Raw genomic sequence first — 23,150 nt, forward strand, 5'->3', positions numbered from 1 at the left:
TGAAATAAACAGTGTTTTAAGATTTTCAGGTTCAGAAATCAAATGTAAAATAACAGTGCACTGCAATGAATAAAATATACATTACAAATATAGTTAGAAAAGTTATTCAGTCAAGAACGGGTGAATTTTCTCTTTGTCTTGTTGTTTGATTAGTGTTATTACAGAGACGCTGCAGGAATATTAGTGCTGTCGCTTTAAGAGCTGCACGGATCCGATATACTGATACACATGAAACAGCGCAGGAGTCTCTCACCCTTGGAAAGTCCTATAGAAATGCTCACAAAGGAATCGATAAGAAGAATCGAAATTTTATGTTTGTAACAAGTATCAAATTCCTGACCTCAAGTACTCGATTCCAGAATTGGAAACAATTTACGATTCCCAGTCCTACCGCTCTCATGTCTGTCCGTGTGACTGGTTGTGATTCTTTACTAATGTTTCCCTTCGATCCGCAGAAACCTGAGCAACAATAAGATCTCTGAGATCGAGGACGGGGCGTTTGAAGGGGCGTCTTCGGTCAGTGAGCTGCACCTGACGGCCAACCAGCTGGACTCGGCTCACAGCGGGATGTTCAGGGGTCTGGACGGCCTGCGCATGCTGTGAGCTCAGGCACTTTCAGTCAGGAACACACAGTTCATCACAACGAAACCGACGCGATTTGGCAAAGGCTGTGATTATTTTTAATGTGCAGTTTGTCAGTGCAGTGGATGATCGGTAGTAAATGCTCCATCTGAACACCAGAGGGCATCACACACACACACACACAGATCACATCACATATCCATCTGAACACCAGAGGGCGTCACACACACACACACACACACACACACACATCACATATCCATCTGAACACCAGAGGGCGTCTCACACACACACACACACACATATCCATCTGAACACCAGAGGGCGTCACACACACATACACACACACCACACACACCACATGTGTGGCTATGATGGCAGCTGTGGCGCCTGTAACTGGCGGAGCCGCGGCTCGTCTCCTGCTTTGTAGATTATTAATGGTCATTTTTTTCAACATCTGTGATCATTTCAGCCCAGATAACAAATGGATGCGTCTTGGCTTCTTGGCTATGGATTTATGATCGGGACTCTTTGTTGCGCATCAAAGAATCGATGGAGGGCCTGTTTGATAAACACGACAGGTCCAAACAGGCGTTTTCTCCTCCTTTTGCAATCGATCCCGACTCACCTGACTACTTGCTGCTGTGTCGGGCACCGGGCAGGGTCCGTAGGAGATCCAGGAAAAGAGGCTTACGGTCCGGTATCCAGGTTAGGCGAAGGCGTGCCGCAGGGCGTGGGGGCTCCGTTGTCTTCGGCCGCCGGGACCGCGCTCGGTGTCTGCGTCGGACTCCTCTCCTCGATGTGTGCGACAGCGTGTCCGCGACGCCACCTGCTTGGACTACAACGGGTGTCCTGGACCTTTCACAGCGCTGGAGTTGTGGTCAGGGGTTTTCGTCGCCACCATCTACTTCCGTGTTCGTGTCGGCTTCTCCCGCATGGACTGGCTGGAGAGCACGTGACCGATGGACGTGCCTTCGACCAATCCCGTTGCGTAACATGGACACTGCCTTTGTGACATCATCTAAAATCCACGTTGGCCTGTTGAATGCTCGTTCAATTGCAAATAAATCTCATTCATTGAACGATCTTTTCTCAAGAGAAAGCCTGGATATTACGTGTTTTTCGGAGACATGGCAAAGAGAGGGAGAGTTTATTAATTCAAATGTGCTCTGCCCAGCTGGCTGCTCTGTTGTTGGGAAGCCCCGGCCTTGTCGCCATGGTGGTGGTCTGGCTATAGTGCATGGGGATGTCTTCAAATTTAATGTGATCCAGTCCCAAGAATTCTCTTCTTTTGAATTGCAGATGGTCAAGGTGGTTTTCTCATCCCCTTTCTACTGCATGTTGGTCTATCGTCCTCCTGGCCCTGCTGCTGTTTTTCTAAAGGATTTTAGTGACTTCCTGTCCTCTGCAAATAAAGTTGGAATCTGTTTTAATACTAGGGGATTTTAAACTTCATGTTGATGACAGCTCATCTTGCCCCACAACGGAATTGTTAACATTGACTGAAGCTTTTAATTTTGAGCAGCATGTTTCTGAGCCCACTCACCAAAAAGGCCATATTTTAGACTTAGTTTTTACGCTTGGCCTTGACATTTTAAATTTATCTGTAAATGATGTGCATATGAGTGATCATAGCCTGGTTCTGTTTGATCTCCATTTCAGTCCTGAGCTAAAGTCTCCAGCAGTTAGGTCTCAGAGGCGTTTTATCACTCCTAATACTGCAGATACATTTTTTGTTATGTTTGATCCTGTTTTAGTCATGGATTGTCTCGATGTGGATGCTTTTATTAATTGTTTTAATATTCACTGTGTAACAATTTTGGTCACTGTGTCAAAAGACTGAGCGTCTGTTGAAATCCACTAGTCTTGAGGTGCACAGGCTCTATCTCAGGGATCTTGTGTCATCATACAATGTGATGGTTGAAAATGCCAGAGCTGACTATATCGGACAACTGGCAACATTGAATAAAAAAAATCCTAAAGTGTTGTTTTACACGATCAATGCTCTTGTATGTCCTGCTGCTCCAGTTACCCCTGTTTTCTGTGAAGCTGACAGCAACGCCTTCTTGGGATTTTTTACCAATAAAATTAAGATGATTGGGGATAAAATTCTGCCCCTTCCGTGTGGTACCCCTGCTGTTTTTGAGCCTGTCTCCAGCATGTGGTCCTCTTTAAGGACTGTGACGTTTGCTGATATTTCGGAACTGGTGACTAAGATGAAGCCATCTTCTTGTTCATCTGATGTCTTTCCTTATGGGCTCTTCCAAAAAGTGTTTGAGGTAATTGGCCCTTGTGTTACCAAAATGGTTAATCTCTCTTTGTCTACTGGTGTGTTTCCCAATGATTTCAAGCATGCCATAGTGGAGCCCTTACTAAAAAAAAGCAGGTTTAGATCCTACTGACTTAAATAGTTTTAGGCCTATTTCTAAGCTCCCGTTCCGGTCCAAGATCCTTGAGAAGGTGGTCTGTGAACAGTTGACATCTTGTCTGGATAAAAGTAACATCCATGAGTCATTTCACACCGGTTTCCCGTAAACATCACTCGATAGAAACAGCCTTATTGAAAGTGTCAAATGACATTATGATGTCAGCTGATTCTGGAAAACATACTGTTCTATACCTTTTGGATCTGTCCTCAGCCTTTGATACCATTGACCATCAGGTCCTTGCTGAGAAGACTGAGGGACCAAGTTGGTCTGTCAGGTTCAGTTCTACGGTGGTTATCCTCATATTTATCTGGGCCTAGCTTCAGTGTTACAGCTAACCAAATAGGGTCTGAGTCTGCGGATTTGGTATGTGGAGTGCCTCAAGGTTCCGTTTTGGGTCCGGTTTTATTCTTGTTGTATTTGATCCCCTTGGGAAAGAATATACAAAGGTTCAGTGATGTCTCTTTCCACCTATTTGCTGATGATATTCAACTTTACTGCTCATTTAAGCCGTCTGAGATCTGGAAGCTAAACTCCTTGCTCCTGTGTCTCGTCGAACTAAAAAAATGGCTAAGTGATAACTCTCTGCAACTTAATGCAGACAAGACAGAAACACTGGTTATTGCCCCTGATGTTTCAGTTAAGGGATTAAACAGTACTTGGGTGACTTAGGCCAGTCTGCTAAGCCAAGTCTTAGAAATTTGGGAGTTATCTTGGACAAAGACTTGTCATTAATGTAGCATTGTAAGCAGCTGACAAGGAACTGCTTTTTTCAATCAAGGAAAATAGCTAAACATAGAAGTATGGTCTCACGAAATGATTTGGAGCTCATCATTCATGCTTTTGTGTCTTCGCGTTTAGACTACTGTAATAGTTTATTCTCATGTCTAAACAAGAAGGAGCTCTCTCGACTGCAATTAGTGCAAAACGCTGCAGCCAGAATTCTGACCGGTACAAATAGGAGGACTCATATATCCCCTGTTCTAAAAGAACTGCAGTGGTTGCCAGTGTCCTATACTGTAGGATCAAGTTTAAAATTCTGGTTTTAGTTTTCAGAGCCTTGCATGGTCAGGCTCCTTTTTACATCAGTGATCTGATCCAGCCCTACATCCCTGTGCGGACTCTGAGGTCTGTGGTCAGAATCTGCTGAAGGTTCCACGCACTCGTTTTCGTACTAGAGGTGACCTATCCTTTCAGGCTGTTGCTCCTAGGCTTTGGAACGATCTTCCACCCTCTTTGCGCTCTATTGACTGTGTTGATACCTTCAAGTGCACACTAAAGATTCATCTATTTGTTCAGGTTTCAAATGAGCTAATTTTGGGTTGACATGATCTCGTATTTGTCTTGGCCTTTTATATTATGTGTATATTCTTTTTTTTTTTTATGTAATTTTTCTGTTGTGAAGCACTTTGTGGCCTTCTGTCTGTGAAAGGTGCTAGAAGTAAAGCTTACTTACACCACATATCCATCTGAACACCAGAGGGCGTCACACACACACACACACACACACACACACACACACACACCACATATCCAGCTGAATACCAGAGGGCATCTCACACACACACACACACACACACACACGCCCCGCTGCATAAGTACGATAACACACATCATTCCAGGAAACCCCTATCGCTGTCTCTGAATAAACAGAAGATTGAAACGCTTTGATGAAACATGAGTTATAAACACACGACTGCCTTATTCTGTGTCAGAAGCTCATCATCTCACAGGAGGAGCTCCACTCAAGAGGTTCATAAATGCTTCTCATGTCTGGAAAGATGTTTGACGTGTGTTGCTTTTTCAAATGCTCATTATAAGCGACTCGAACTCGCAGTGCTTTCAGTGAGCCGCATTTACTAATAATCACTGACGAGCTGCACATAACTAATAATCACTGACGAGCTGCTCATAACTAATAATCACTGACGAGCTGCACATAACTAATAATCACTGACGAGCTGCTCATTACTAATAATCACTGACGAGCTGCTCATAACTAATAATCACTGACGAACTGCGCATAACTAATAATCACTGACGAGCTGCTCATAACTAATAATCACTGACGAGTAGGGCTAGGTACCGAGTTCGGTACTTTTTAGGTACCGACCGAATTGCCTCGATACTACCGAGTATCGAAACATGTCTGGTTTTTCGGTACCAAGTTTCGGTACCTAAGTGGTTAATCTCGTCAACGTCAGTGAAACAATAAACATGCAGTATGATCGGCTGTGGCGGAAAAACACTAGTTTACGCGGCTGCCCAGAGACGTGGCTCGTCGCACGAGAGGCTGTAGTGTGTGTGTGTGTGTGAGCGTAAGCGTCCAACCCAGATAGATAGAAAATATGTGGAAATGATCAAAAGTGTACCTATGTACCCGACTCGATGCCATAAGCACACGATGCAATATTTTCGACAAGATAATTGCTGCCAAGACCGGTAACACGGTAAATCTGCACTTAAAAGCGCACAGAATACTCTTGAGAGTAGAAAGTTTATCCGCCTTCGACTACAAGAACTGGAGCGCGTCACATATAAACCAAAACTCAGCGTATAGGATACTTGCCTCACAGACATAAGAAATAGTTCTATAAATGTTCAAAATATGTCTACTTTTAAACGAAACAATTAGAAATAAATAGTTTGATTACCTAATCCATATAGGCGCGCGCGTTCACTACTGCAGGGATGACGAGTCAGCATCGCAAATTCGCAATAATCATCTTTGCAGCCAACACGTTTAGTAAACACTTGTTCATTAATAAACAATTAAAATATATCCTTGCTATCGTTTCCCGACACATCCATAATCATTAGGCTACTTTTGGCAGTGCTTTGCGCAAGCTTCATGTGTGCTGAGCTCGAGGCATATATCTCGCCCCCCAGCAGAGCCGGCCCGAGCCTTTTGGGGCCCTAAGCAGAACTTGATTTGGGGGCCCCTCCCACTACGCGAAGTCAACTGTGCTTGACAATTATTGACACAAATGTCACGCAATAATGATACATTATAAATGAATACAGTGAGGTTATGTATTAATACAAAATGAATAAAAAATAGATGCCTACTTAAATAAAAAAGTTGAAACTTTTACTTTACTCTTTTACTAACTCTTTGAAACTTCTTAAAACAAACTGTCTCAAAACGTATATAAAATAAATTATTTGCAAAACATAATGACAAAAGAAAGACATCAGAAACATAATAAGAACAAAGGTTCAACAAAAAACTGTAAAAAATATTATTATTATTTCTCAACTGTCTCAATACAGTGTAACTGTCCTCAAAATCTTTTTTATTATTATTATTGTAACAGACTTTGTTGGATTGTACATGACAGAATCCAACAAAGTCTGTTACTATAATACCGGCAATGATGTACTGGCGCTCGTTGTATGTGTGTTTGCAATCTATTTTTCCCCTGGGGGCTTGCCGTAGATAGGAATGGGTCGTGTGCATTTGGTACTGGAGTGTCGCGGGTTTTTGGAGTTAGTGATCTGATGTGTGATATAATAAAGTGGAGAAGAGTTCAAACTGCTATGTTTATTATTTATTAAAACTGCTACCCTTACACCTAGAAGGTTAAGTTCCCCTGCGGCTATTTTCTCCAACTTAAACCGATACCGTGACTATGCGCAGTTGCGCATGAATTGTCTATGCACTCGCGAGGTGTCTATATTATGCGCATGACTTAAACGCTGGCAGACACAGCAGCAGTTGTTGGCAGGTATATTGATCATGAAATCAGAATTTTCTTGTCTTGAATTATTCATTCATATTCATTCATTCATTTATGTCACTTGTTTAAGTCATCTAAAAAAAAAAAAAAATTAAACTCGATTGGGGGGCACCTGGTGGCCAGGGGGCCCCAAGCAGCCGCTTAGTTCGCGTATGCCTCGGGCCGGCCCTGCCCCCCAGTAGCCTATATTTAATTCAATTCACATTTATTTGTATAGCATTTTTCACAATACATATCGTTTCAAAGGAGCTTTACAGAAAATGCATGTGTCTAAATTACAATTTAGAGTGATCTGTTATCAGAGGTGACTGTGTGTAATGCATTTCAATTAATTTTCATTCAGTTTCATTGTTAAACAATGCATTAAGTTAAGGCAGAAACAATGAGCTCATTGAAGTAAAGAATACATGTTGTTAAATGATTAGGAAACATAGAAAACTTTAGCATTGGTGCTTTTTTACAGACTCAAAATATGAGTGTAAAAAAGTCAACAAACTGAAAAAATAAAAGTTTTTTTTTAAGTAATGTTATATTGATAAAATTGGTATCGAAAAAAGTATCGTTCAGGAACCGGTATCGAAGTCAAGGTATCGGTATCGGTATCGGTATCGAAAATTTTGTTACGATACCCAGCCCTACTGACGAGCTGCTCATTACTAATAATCACAGCCTTTGCCATTTCAAAACGTGATGAGCCAAATCGGTTTAAGTGCGATTACATGGAAATTGTGATTAATCGCGCAGCGCTATAATGTAGCATTTTCTTCATCTGAGTTCATCCTCACGCTCTGTGTTTTCCAGAATGCTTCGTAACAATCGGATCAGCTGCATCCACAACAACAGCTTCACAGGCTTACACAGCGTGCGTCTGCTGTCCCTGTACGACAACACGCTGAGCAGCATCAGCCCGGGAGCCTTCGACACGCTGCAGAGCCTCTCCACACTGTGAGTCCAGCGACACATGCTTCCTCTCACCTCGCTCCAGCTGGCAGCGATAACAACCGTCTCAGAGCGTTACGAACTAACGTTCTTACAGGAACGTTATAGAACGTTCTTTCAACGTTATCTGGCCTTTAATAATGTTCTCAAAGCATTTGCACAAAAACATTATTTATACATCAGTTACAGAACATTTATTTCTGAAATGTTTTAGGTTCGTATGTACTTGTTTCAGAACGTTCAGAGAATATTCAAAAGTAGCATTCCATAATATCTGCAAAACGAAATGTTCCTTTAAAGGAGAAATTCACTTCAGAATTAAAGTTAGTGATAATTTAACTCACGGCCAAACGTTATTCAAGATGTTCATGTCTTTCCTCCATATAGTGACTTCAATGGAGTCCGAAGACTTCAAAGTCTCGACACGATCCAGCCGAGGAATAAGAGTCTGATCTAGACAAACCAGCGCACATTTATAACTAAATAAACTTTTATATACTTTTAACCACAAATGCTGGTCTTGCTCTAGCTGTGATGCGCCACACATTACGTAATCAGGTTGAAAGGTCAAGCGTGACGTAGGAGGAAGAACAGACCCAGTGTTTACAAAGCGAACGTACAAAGACTGAGTCAAACGCCATTTACAAAAAAATAAAATAAATTAAAGGTAAAATAACGATGTCGGACGATTTTGAAGTTGAAAATGAGATGAATTTTTGAGTTTTTCCCTCTACTCTACATTTCTGAACTGGAACACGCGTGACCTTTCAACATGATTGCGTAATGTGTGTCGCATCACAGCTAGAGCAAGACCAGCATTTGTGGTTTAAAAGTTTATAAAAGTTTATTTTTTTTAGACGGATGGTTTGTCTAGATCAGACTCTTATCGCTCGCCTGGATCGTGTCGAGACTCTGAACCTTTGGATCCAGGATGGCAATATAATGGAGTTATGTTCATTCCATTCCCAAAATTAGTGAGTAATCTTGCAAAAATGCCAAAGTTAGCTAGCTTATTTTAAGAAAGGCACACATAAAAAAACACATTTACCCCGGTTTGCATCTGTAAGCCCCGCCTCCTAAATAAAAGAGCCATTCGTCAATTGGTAAAGTAATTGCATCACTGCAGCTTGGATAATTTCCCCATTCAAAGAGAGGAAACTCTAAGAGGCGCTTCAAAGATGGCCGCCAAGTGAAATGACTTGCCTTACAGGGACTTTGGTTTGGTCCTGCAGATGAGGCTAATTAATCTCTCTGTCTCTGTGTGTGTGTGTGTGTTTGTGTGTGTGTGTGTGTGTGTGTGTGTGTGTGTGTGTGTGTGTGTGTGTGTGTGTGTGTGTGTGTGTGTGTGTGTGTGTGTGTGTGTGTGTGTGGCAGAAACCTGCTGGCCAACCCGTTCAACTGTGACTGCCGCCTGTCCTGGCTGAGCGTGTGGCTGAGGAGCCGTAAGATCGTGACGGGGAACCCTCGCTGCCAGCGGCCCGCCTTCCTCAAGGAGATTCCCCTGCAGGACGTCGCTCTGCCGGACTTCCGCTGCGACGACGGTGAAAACACTTACTCAGACATTTGTCACATTATCACCATTTATTCGCTATAGCTATACATATGACAAGAACTCCGAGTTATGAACTCAGTTGATATTTGACTGGTTTTGTCCGTCCTTCTGTTAGACTGTCTCACACATGAATTATGTTGAATATCTGTCAGCTGTTAAATTTAACTACACAATTAGATAATACCAGTTTAGCTCAACCAATCACCAAGCAATGCTTCATGTTGTTCAGTCTGTGGTGTAAAAATGTGCATTAGCAATTAAAGTAAAAACTATTCATGATCAGGTCAAAATGTCGGAATAATTTTTGGTCCCATATTTTTACTGGTATTCGCTGTATGAAGAATTATTGGGTATAATATGTGACAGTTTACTTTATTTTGCTCTCCTCACTTACATAAATGAACTATAGTGTCCTGCACACACTAGTAGAAAAATATCAAAAATGATATCTGGTGTCTGAATAATTGTTGGTTTGACTGTAATTCAGCCAGCTCCATGTCCAGTCTCCTTCATTTATACAGCACTTTAACAATATAGATGTTTCACAGCAGCGTTACAGTGATAATAGGAGATTACAGTAACAGAGATTGTTTTGGCTTTACAGCAGATCTAGAATAAAGTTAGTTTTGATTGATTCACTTCCGTCACAACGATTATTAGTTATTAACTCAGGGGCCGCTAACACACACCCGCTCTGACAGGAAACCTGTAATGTGTGTATGGTCAGTGTTGTGCGAGTGCTAACGCTGGTGTTCCCTCAGATGCCGAGGAGGCGAGCTGCTCCCCGCCGGCCCCGTGTCCCAGCGAGTGCTCCTGTCTGGAGACGGTGGTGCGCTGCAGCAACAAACACCTGCACCTCTTACCCAGAGGCATTCCTCGCAACGTCACCGAGCTGTGAGTCTCCGCCACATGAGACACAACTATTACACTGTGTGTCCTGATCAGGGTTTGCTTTTACATTTACCGGCCAGTTTGGCAAGTTACCGGCCATTCAGAACTTCTACTATAAAGAGAGAAATAAAGCAGATCAACTACGTCACACATATATATATATATAAGTGTGCGTCGCCATCTTGGCAGCGTCACTCCCGGATAAACCAACATGTGCAGCGAGGCGGATTAGCTGAGGTGACGTGACGCTAACAGACAGCAGCTAGTAGTGACATCAGCGGCAATCCACCTGTCACTCAAGTGGCCACGCCCTTAATTATGGAGAACTTTAAGGCTTAATATAATTTAAACGGTTGAGTTTAAAAAATTCACCCCCCTCACAGTTGTTATGAAAGACAAAATTAGCTATATAGACCAAAACCATTTTTGCACTAGGCTGTAAACATGTTTTTTCTGCTGTAAAGTTGGGCATTTTAACATGGGGGTCTATGGGATTGACTCTTCTGCAGCCGGTCTCTAGTGGCCGGTCGATGAACTGCAGTGTAAGTCACTTCAGTGTTGGCTTCAAGAGAGAGACCGGAAGGTCAAGGAGAGGCACTGCAGAACACTTATTCTGATTGGTTCGGTCGTCTTTCATAGGCATACATGATAGGAAATGTTGTCTTTAATATAATGCACAGACAACACAACATTAGCCTACATCCTGCAATGGCAAGAGAAGTTAGTTATGATTTGAATGACTTTTATCTGTTCTACACCGACTACGAACACATTTTCTATCATGTTTGCCTGTGAAAGACAATCGAGCCAATCAGAGTGGGTATATACATGTAGCCCCGCCCCATTCAAAATCACAGCCAATCAGAGCAAATGTCATGTTAATGTGTATCAAGATGAGAACCAATGAGATTCCACAGTGGGCGGAGCCTCTCAGAGCAGTTCATAGAGATAAAAAGTCAGCAACTGAGAAAATGTAATTTATTTTTCTTCATTTAATCAGGGACAATACACATTATTAATACATGAAAAAAGCAATATTTAGCCAAATTAGCTAATTTTTATCTGCAGTCCCTCATACATTTAGGCATAAATATTTTTTCGAGTGTTGTTGCTGGTTACAAAAACACGTTACTGTCAGATTCTTTAATAAACTCTGAGATGATCAGCTCTCTTATCAAACCGTACAGTGTATAAGAGTACATTTGTGAGTCAGCTCAAACTTTAGCATCCTTCTTTTCACATGCAATAGAAAGTCACTCTGTGCATCTCACAACTGTTCAGAGCGGTTTATAGATAATCATGACAGAATATGCTAATTGAAGATAGTTAACTCCACATCAGCAACATAAATTCATCAACTAACCATTCAGAGACGTCCTGTTGCATTCTACATGCTGTCACTTCTTCTTGAGTCTCTCCATCTTTGTCTGACTCTGTTTTAGCATTAAAGAACAGAACAGTTTCTGTCATTATAGTGTGTCTGCGTGAGGTAATCGCTCTGCTAACACACACAAGCTCTTGAAACCCCGCCCTCTGAGGCAGCTCATTTGCATTTAAAAGGCCAGACACAAAACGGTGCTTTTTTTGTTAACCCTCAAAAAGTGACAACTTTAACATGCTATATAAAAATATCTATGGGGTATTTTGTGCTAAAACTTCACACACACACTCCGGGGACATCAGAGATTTATTTTACATCTTTAATATCAAATATTAATATTATTGAAAGGACCACAGCTTACATGAACTAACAATTAACAAAAAAACGTTACCTGAACATGACCTTATTTGAAGTGTTGTGGTCCTGGATGAAGCAGTTCTGTGTGTGAGTGTAATGAGTGTGAGTGTAATGAGTGTGTGTTTTAGCGTGGGAGTGACACACATCAGACGCCTGTCGTCCCTCAGAGCGTGAAAACCTGTCATTTACTCACGCTCTCACTGACTTTAGAGCCGGCCCAGGTGTTGCTCTCAGACCGTCATTAAACCTCCACCTCCTGCTGCTGAGAGGCACACGCACACACACACGCGCCCACACACACGCACGCACGCACACACACACACACACACACACACACACACACACACACACACACACACACACACACACACACACACACACACACACACACACACACACACATACAGGTGGAGCTGGGGAGGAGGAGGGGTAAACAGGAACTCTGTTAGCGCTGCAGGACATACACACACTCACACACACACACACACACACACACACAGGTGGAGCTGGGGAGGAGGAGGGGTTCACAGGAACTCTGTTATCGCTGCAGAACACACACTCACACACACACACACACACACACAGGTGGAGCTGGGGAGGAGGAGGGGTTCACAGGAACTCTGTTAGCGCTGCAGGACACACACTCACACACACACACACACACACAGGTGGAGCTGGGGAGGAGGAGGGGTTCACAGGAACTCTGTTAGCGCTGCAGGACACACACTCACACACACACACACACAGGTGGAGCTGGGGAGGAGGAGGGGTTCACAGGAACTCTGTTAGCGCTGCAGAACACACACACACACACACACACACACACACACACACACAGGTGGAGCTGGGGAGGAGGAGGGGTTCACAGGAACTCTGTTAGCGCTGCAGAACACACACACACACACACACACACACACACAGGTGGAGCTGGGGAGGAGGAGGGGTTCACAGGAACTCTGTTAGCGCTGTAGAACACACACTCACACACACACACACACACACAGGTGGAGCTGGGGAGGAGGAGGGGTTCACAGGAACTCTGTTAGCGCTGCAGAACACACACTCACACACACACACACACACACAGGTGGAGCTGGGGAGGAGGAGGGGTTCACAGGAACTCTGTTAGCGCTGCAGAACACACTCACACACACACACACACACAGGTGGAGCTGGGGAGGAGGAGGAGTTCACAGGAACTCTGTTAGCGCTGCAGGACACACACACACACACACACAGGTGGAGCTGGGGAGGAGGAGGGGTTCACAGGAACTCTGTTAGCGCTGCAGAACACACACTCACACACACACACACACACACACACAGGTGGAGCTGGGGAGGAGGAGGAGTTCACAGGAACTCTGTTAGCGCTTCAGGACACACACACACACACACACACACAGGTGGAGCTGAGGAGGAGGAGGGATTCACAGGAACTCTGTTAGCGCTGCAGGACACACACACACACACACACAGGTGGAGCTGGGTAGGAGGAGGGGTTCACAGGAACTCTGTTAGCGCTACAGAACACACACTCACACACACACACACACACACACACACACACACACACACACACACAGGTGGAGCTGGGGAGGAGGAGGAGTTCACAGGAACTCTGTTAGCGCTGCAGGACACACACTCACACACACACACACACACACACACACACACACAGGTGGAGCTGGGGAGGAGGAGGGATTCACAGGAACTCTGTTAGCGGTGCAGGACACACACTCACACACACACACACACACAGGTGGAGCTGGGGAGGAGGAGGGATTCACAGGAACTCTGTTAGCGCTGCAGGACACACACACACACACAGTTGGAGCTGGGGAGGAGGAGGAGTTCACAGGAACTCTGTTAGCTCTGCAGGACACACACTCACACACACACACACACACACACACACACACACACACACACACAGGTGGAGCTGGGGAGGAGGAGGGATTCACAGGAACTCTGTTAGCGCTGCAGGACACACACTCACACACACACACACACAGGTGGAGCTGGGGAGGAGGAGGGATTCACAGGAACTCTGTTAGCGCTGCAGGACACACACACACACACACACACACACACAGGTGGAGCTGTGGAGGAGGAGGGGTTCACAGGAACTCTGTTAGCGCTGCAGAACACACACTCACACACACACAAACACACACACACACAGGTGGAGCTGGGGAGGAGGAGGGGTTCACAGGAACTCTGTTAGCGCTGCAGGACACACACTCACACACACACACACACACACAGGTGGAGCTGTGGAGGAAGAGGGGTTCACAGGAACTCTGTTAGCGCTGCAGAACACACACTCACACACACACACACACACACACACACAGGTGGAGCTGGGGAGGAGGAGGGATTCACAGGAACTCTGTTAGCGCTGCAGGACACACACACACACACACACACACACACAGGTGGAGCTGGGTAGGAGGAGGGGTTCACAGGAACTCTGTTAGCGCTGCAGAACACACACTCACACACACACACACACACACACACACACACACACACACACACACACACACACACACACACACACACACACACACACAGGTGGAGCTGGGGAGGAGGAGGGGTTCACAGGAACTCTGTTAGCGCTGCAGGACACACACACACACACACACACACACAGGTGGAGCTGGGGAGGAGGAGGGGTTCACAGGAACTCTGTTAGCGCTGCAGGACACACACTCACACACACACACACACACACACACACACACACACACACACACACACACACACACAGGTGGAGCTGGGGAGGAGGAGGGGTTCACAGGAACTCTGTTAGCGCTGCAGGACACACACACACACACACACACACACACACAGGTGGAGCTGGGGAGGAGGAGGGGTTCACAGGAACTCTGTTAGCGCTGCAGGAAAAACACTCACACACACACACACACACACAAACAGGTGGAGCTGGGGAGGAGGAGGGGTTCAAAGGAACTCTGTTAGCGCTGCAGAACACACACTCACACACACACACACACACACACACACACACACACACACACACACACACACACACACACAGGTGGAGCTGGGGAGGAGTAGGGATTCACAGGAACTCTGTTAGCGCTGCAGGACACACACTCACACACACACACACACACACACACACACAAACAGGTGGAGCTGGGGAGGAGGAGGGGTTCACAGGAACTCTGTTAGCGCTGCAGAACACACACTCACACACACACACACACACACACTCACACACACACACACACACACACACACACACACACACACACACACAGGTGGAGCTGGGGAGGAGGAGGGGTTCACAGGAACTCTGTTAGCGCTGCAGGACACACTCACACACACAGGTGGAGCTGGGGAGGAGGAGGGGTTCACAGGAACTCTGTTAGCGCTGCAGGACACACACACACACACACACACACAGGTGGAGCTGGGGAGGAGGAGGGGTTCACAGGAACTCTTTTAGCGCTGCAGGACTAGCTTACAGCAAACACTCAACCAGATTATTTAAATGTTGAGCAAGCGATCTCATTGGATGCAGGACCAGCATAGCCAATCAGCTTGTGTCATGTGGTAATAATGTGATTGCATGTAAAAGCCCGGTCAGCCAGCGCCCTCTAGTTTCATGACTGAACTAGACATTACATGTAAATTTCAACATTTACTGATACATTATTAAAATCAAAAGTTGTGTCTGTTGATATTAGTTATTAGACCTGAGCTGACATTATCAATGAACAGTTATATAATTATTATATGTATAGTATAATTATTTTGTATATACACATTACACACACATGCATGTATATATTTAAGAAAATTTTTGTTGTTTATATATAAAATATTTATACTTATACATGATATAAATTTTATAAATATATATATACAGTATATACATGTAAATATTTCTTAAATTTATACATGCATGTGTGTGTATTTATATATACAAACTAATTATACACAGTACACACACATATATTGTGTAAACACAAACTTTCTTTTTTTTGTGATTAATCGTTGCCCAGTACTATAAAAAACATTCAGTAGTGAGTAAGATTGTGTGAGAAACAGATGTAATTATGTTCTTTTAATATCATTTGTGCAGATACCTGGACGGAAACCAGTTCAGCGCAGTGCCGAAAGAGCTGTCCAACTACAAAAACCTGCAGCTAGTGTATGTCTCTCTCTCTCTCTCTCTCTCTCTCTCTCTCTCTCTCTCTCTCTCTCTCTCTCTCTCTCTCTCTCTCTCTCTCTCTCTCTCTCTCTCTCACTCTCTCTCTCTCATTATAAGATAATAATATCATATAAGCTGTCCTCTTCAGTGCCATTCATCAGCTGGTTTGATGATCTTTCGTTTCAGAGACCTGAGTAACAACAAAATCAGCTCCTTGACCAATTCTTCGTTCTCCAACATGAGTCAGCTCACGACCCTGTACGTCATGATCACATTAATGTCATGCTGAGTCTCAGCTGTGAAACTGAATCTCACTGGAGGATTTGTGCTTTTGTCCCGCAGGATCCTGAGCTATAACGCTCTCCGCTGTATCCCGACTCTCGCCTTCGGGGGTCTGCGGTCCCTGCGCCTGCTGTACGTATCTCTTTATTCCTATCACTAAACACACTTCACACTGTACACTCACGTACACTAAACACACTTCACACTGTACACTCACGTACACTAAACACACTTCACACTGTATACTCACGTACACTAAACACACTTCACACTGTACACTCATGTACACTAAACACACTTCACACTGTACACTCACGTACACTAAACACACTTCACACTGTACACTCACGTACACTAAACACACTTCACACTGTACACTCACGTACACTAAACACACTTTACACTGTACACTCACGTACACTAAACACACTTCACACTGTACACTCACGTACACTAAACACACTTCACACTGTACACTCACGTACACTAAACACACTTCACACTGTACACTCACGTACACTAAACACACTTCACACTGTACACTCACGTACACTAAACACACTTCACACTGTACACTCACGTACACTAAACACACTTTACACTGTATACTCACGTACACTAAACACACTTCACACTGTACACTCACGTACACTAAACACACTTCACACTGTACACTCACGTACACTAAACACACTTCACACTGTACACTCACGTACACTAAACACACTTCACACTGTACACTCACGTACACTAAACACACTTCACACTGTGCACTCATGTACACTAAACACACTTCACACTGTACACTCACGTACACTAAACACTTCACACTCTACACTCACGTACACTAAACACACTTCACACTGTACACTCACGTACACTAAACACACTTCACACTGTACACTCACATACACTAAACACACTTCACACTGTACACTCACGTATACTAAACACACTTCACACTGTACACTCACGTACACTAAACACACTTCACACTGTACACTCACGTACACTAAACACACTTCACACTGTATACTCACGTACACTAAACACACTTCACACTGTACACTCATGTACACTAAACACACTTCACACTGTACACTCACGTACACTAAACACACTTCACACTGTACACTCACGTACACTAAACACACTTCACACTGTACACTCACGTACACTAAACACACTTTACACTGTACACTCACGTACACTAAACACACTTCACACTGTACACTCACGTACACTAAACACACTTCACACTGTACACTCACGTACACTAAACACACTTCACACTGTACACTCACGTACACTAAACACACTTCACACTGTACACTCACGTACACTAAACTCACTTCACACTGTACACTCACGTACACTAAACACACTTTACACTGTATACTCACGTACACTAAACACACTTCACACTGTACACTCACGTACACTAAACACACTTCACACTGTACACTCACGTACACTAAACACACTTCACACTGTACACTCACGTACACTAAACACACTTCACACTGTACACTCACGTACACTAAACACACTTCACACTGTACACTCACGTACACTAAACACACTTTACACTGTACACTCACGTACACTAAACACACTTCACACTGTACACTCACGTACACTAAACACACTTCACACTGTACACTCACGTACACTAAACACACTTCACACTGTACACTCACGTACACTAAACACACTTTACACTGTATACTCACGTACACTAAACACACTTCACACTGTACACTCACGTACACTAAACACACTTCACACTGTACACTCACGTACACTAAACACACTTCACACTGTACACTCACGTACACTAAACACACTTCACACTGTACACTCACGTACACTAAACACACTTTACACTGTACACTCACGTACACTAAACACACTTCACACTGTACACTCACGTACACTAAACACACTTCACACTGTACACTCACGTACACTAAACACACTTTACACTGTATACTCACGTACACTAAACACACTTCACACTGTACACTCACGTACACTAAACACACTTCACACTGTACACTCACGTACACTAAACACACTTCACACTGTACACTCACGTACACTAAACACACTTCACACTGTACACTCACGTACACTAAACACACTTCACACTGTACACTCACGTACACTAAACACACTTTACACTGTACACTCACGTACACTAAACACACTTCACACTGTACACTCACGTACACTAAACACACTTCACACTGTACACTCACGTACACTAAACACACTTCACACTGTACACTCACGTACACTAAACACACTTCACACTGTACACTCACGTACACTAAACACACTTTACACTGTACACTCACGTACACTAAACACACTTCACACTGTACACTCACGTACACTAAACACACTTCACACTGTACACTCACGTACACTAAACACACTTCACACTGTACACTTGCTTACACTAAACACACTTCACACTGTACACTCACGTACACTAAACACACTTCACACTGTACACTCACGTACACTAAACACACTTCACACTGTACACTTGCTTACACTAAACACACTTCACACTGTACACTCATGTACACTAAACACACTTCACACTGTACACTCACGTACACTAAACACACTTCACACTGTACACTCACATACACTAAACACACTTCACACTGTACACTCACGTACACTAAACACACTTCACACTGTACACTCACGTACACTAAACACACTTCACACTGTACACTCACGTACACTAAACACACTTCACACTGTACACTCACGTACACTAAACACACTTCACACTGTACACTCACGTACACTAAACACACTTTACACTGTATACTCACGTACACTAAACACACTTCACACTGTACACTCACGTACACTAAACACACTTCACACTGTACACTCACGTACACTAAACACACTTCACACTGTACACTCACGTACACTAAACACACTTCACACTGTACACTCACGTACACTAAACACACTTCACACTGTACACTCACGTACACTAAACACACTTCACACTGTACACTCACGTACACTAAACACACTTCACACTGTACACTCACGTACACTAAACACACTTCACACTTTACACTCACGTACACTAAACACATTTCACACTGTACACTCATGTACACTAAACACACTTCACACTGTACACTGACGTACACTAAACACACTTCACACTGTACACTCACGTACACTAAACACTTCACACTGTACACTGACGTACACTAAACACACTTCACACTGTACACTCACGTACACTAAACACACTTCACACTGTACACTCACGTACACTAAACACACTTCACACTGTACACTCACGTACACTAAACACACTTCACACTGTACACTGACGTACACTAAACACACTTCACACTGTACACTCACGTACACTAAACACACTTCACACTGTACACTGACGTACACTAAACACACTTCACACTGTACACTCACGTACACTAAACACACTTCACACTGTACACTCACGTACACTAAACACACTTCACACTGTACACTCACGTACACTAAACACACTTCACACTGTACACTCACGTACACTAAACACACTTCACACTGTACACTCACGTACACTAAACACACTTCACACTGTACACTCATGTACACTAAACACACTTCACACTGTACACTCACGTACACTAAACACACTTCACACTGTACACTCACGTACACTAAACACACTTCACACTGTACACACACGTACACTAAACACACTTCACACTGTACACTCACGTACACTAAACACACTTCACACTGTACACTCACGTACACTAAACACACTTCACACTGTACACTCATGTACACTAAACACTTTACACTGTACACTCACGTACACTAAACACACTTCACACTGTACACTCACGTACACTAAACACACTTCACACTGTACACTCACGTACACTAAACACACTTCACACTGTACACTCACGTACACTAAACACACTTCACACTGTACACTCATGTACACTAAACACACTTCACACTGTACACTCACGTACACTAAACACACTTCACACTGTACACTCACGTACACTAAAGACACTTCACACTGTACACTCACGTACACTAAACACACTTCACACTGTACACTGACATACACTAAACACACTTCACACTGTACACTCACGTACACTAAACACTTCACACTGTACACTCACGTACACTAAACACACTTCACACTGTACACTCACGTACACTAAACACACTTCACACTGTACACTCACGTACACTAAAGACACTTCACACTGTACACTCACGTACACTAAACACACTTCACACTGTACACTGACATACACTAAACACACTTCACACTGTACACTCACGTACACTAAACACTTCACACTGTACACTCACGTACACTAAACACACTTCACACTGTACACTGACATACACTAAACACACTTCACACTGTACACTCACGTACACTAAACACTTCACACTGTACACTCACGTACACTAAACACTTCACACTGTACACTCACGTACACTAAACACACTTCACACTGTACACTCACGTACACTAAACACACTTCACACTGTGCACTCATGTACACTAAACACACTTCACACTGTACACTTACTTACACTAAACATACTTCACATTGTACACTTACGTACACTTACGTACACTAAACACACTTCACACTGTACACTCACGTACACTAAACACACTTCACACTGTACACTCACGTACACTAAACACACTTCACACTGTACACTTACTTACACTAAACACACTTCACACTGTACACTCACGTACACTAAACACACTTCACACTGTACACTCATGTACACTAAACACACTTCACACTGTACACTCATGTACACTAAACACACTTCACACTGTACACTCACGTACACTAAACACACTTCACACTGTACACTCACGTACACTAAACACACTTCACACTGTACACTCATGTACACTAAACACACTTCACACTGTACACTCATGTACACTAAACACACTTCACACTGTACACTCATGTACACTAAACACATTTCACACTGTACACTCACATACACTAAACACACTTCACACTGTACACTCACGTACACTAAACACACTTCACACTGTACACTCATGTACACTAAACACACTTCACACTGTACACTCATGTACACTAAACACACTTCACACTGTACACTCATGTACACTAAACACATTTCACACTGTACACTCATGTACACTAAACACACTTCACACTGTACACTCACGTACACTAAACACTCTTCACACTGTACACTCACGTACACTAAACACACTTCACACTGTACACTCACGTACACTAAACACACTTCACACTGTACACTCACGTATACTAAACACACTTCACACTGTACACTCACGGACACTAAACACACTTCACACTGTACACTCACGTACACTAAACACACTTCACACTGTACACTCACGTACACTAAACACACTTCACACTGTACACTCACGTACACTAAACACACTTCACACTGTACACTCACGTACACTAAACACACTTCACACTTTACACTCACGTACACTAAACACACTTCACACTGTATACTCACGTACACTAAACACACTTCACACTGTATACTCACGTACACTAAACACACTTCACACTGTACACTTACTTACACTAAACACACTTCACACTGTACACTCACGTACACTAAACACACTTCACACTGTACACTCACGTACACTAAACACACTTCACACTGTACACTCACGTACACTAAACACACTTCACACTGTACACTTACTTACACTAAACACACTTCACACTGTACACTCACGTACACTAAACACACTTCACACTGTACACTCACGTACACTAAACACACTTCACACTGTACACTCACGTACACTAAACACACTTCACACTGTACACTCACGTACACTAAACACACTTCACACTGTACACTCACGTACACTAAACACACTTCACACTGTACACTCACGTACACTAAACACACTTCACACTGTACACTCACGTACACTAAACACACTTCACACTGTACACTCACGTACACTAAACACACTTCACACTGTACACTCACGTACACTAAACACACTTCACACTGTACACTCACGTATACTAAACACACTTCACACTGTACACTCACGTACACTAAACACACTTCACACTGTACACTTACTTACACTAAACACACTTCACACTGTACACTCACGTACACTAAACACACTTCACACTGTACACTCACGTACACTAAACACACTTCACACTGTACACTTACTTACACTAAACACACTTCACACTGTACACTCACGTACACTAAACACACTTCACACTGTACACTCACGTACACTAAACACACTTCACACTGTACACTCACGTACACTAAACACACTTCACACTGTACACTCACGTATACTAAACACACTTCACACTGTACACTCACGGACACTAAACACACTTCACACTGTACACTCACGTACACTAAACACACTTCACACTGTACACTCACGTACACTAAACACACTTCACACTGTACACTCACGTACACTAAACACACTTCACACTGTACACTCACGTACACTAAACACACTTCACACTGTACACTCACGTACACTAAACACACTTCACACTGTACACTCACGTACACTAAACACACTTCACACTGTACACACACGTACACTAAACACACTTCACACTGTACACTCACGTACACTAAACACACTTCACACTGTACACTTACGTACACTAAACACACTTCACACTGTACACTCACGTACACTAAACACACTTCACACTGTACACTCACGTAC

The 23,150-nt window shown here is 43.5% G+C and overlaps 1 protein-coding gene across 2 annotated transcripts in view; it reads left to right on the forward strand.

Moving 5' to 3' along the window:
• slit1a (slit homolog 1a (Drosophila)) overlaps positions 1 to 23,150 on the forward strand; it is a 169,672-nt gene that overhangs the window by 109,137 nt on the left and 37,385 nt on the right. For both annotated transcript variants that reach the window (XM_077237610.1, XM_077237611.1), the window contains 7 exons: positions 456 to 599; positions 7,550 to 7,693; positions 9,062 to 9,228; positions 10,001 to 10,133; positions 15,983 to 16,051; positions 16,238 to 16,309; positions 16,394 to 16,465. In XM_077237610.1, the coding sequence (XP_077093725.1) occupies positions 456 to 599; positions 7,550 to 7,693; positions 9,062 to 9,228; positions 10,001 to 10,133; positions 15,983 to 16,051; positions 16,238 to 16,309; positions 16,394 to 16,465 (801 nt within the window). The remainder of the gene's footprint in view (positions 1 to 455; positions 600 to 7,549; positions 7,694 to 9,061; positions 9,229 to 10,000; positions 10,134 to 15,982; positions 16,052 to 16,237; positions 16,310 to 16,393; positions 16,466 to 23,150) is intronic.

Source organism: Siphateles boraxobius, unplaced genomic scaffold, assembly GCF_051911475.1.
Source record: "Siphateles boraxobius isolate OS27281-9 unplaced genomic scaffold, OSU_SipBor_1 204, whole genome shotgun sequence".
Taxonomy (NCBI): domain Eukaryota; kingdom Metazoa; phylum Chordata; class Actinopteri; order Cypriniformes; family Leuciscidae; genus Siphateles; species Siphateles boraxobius.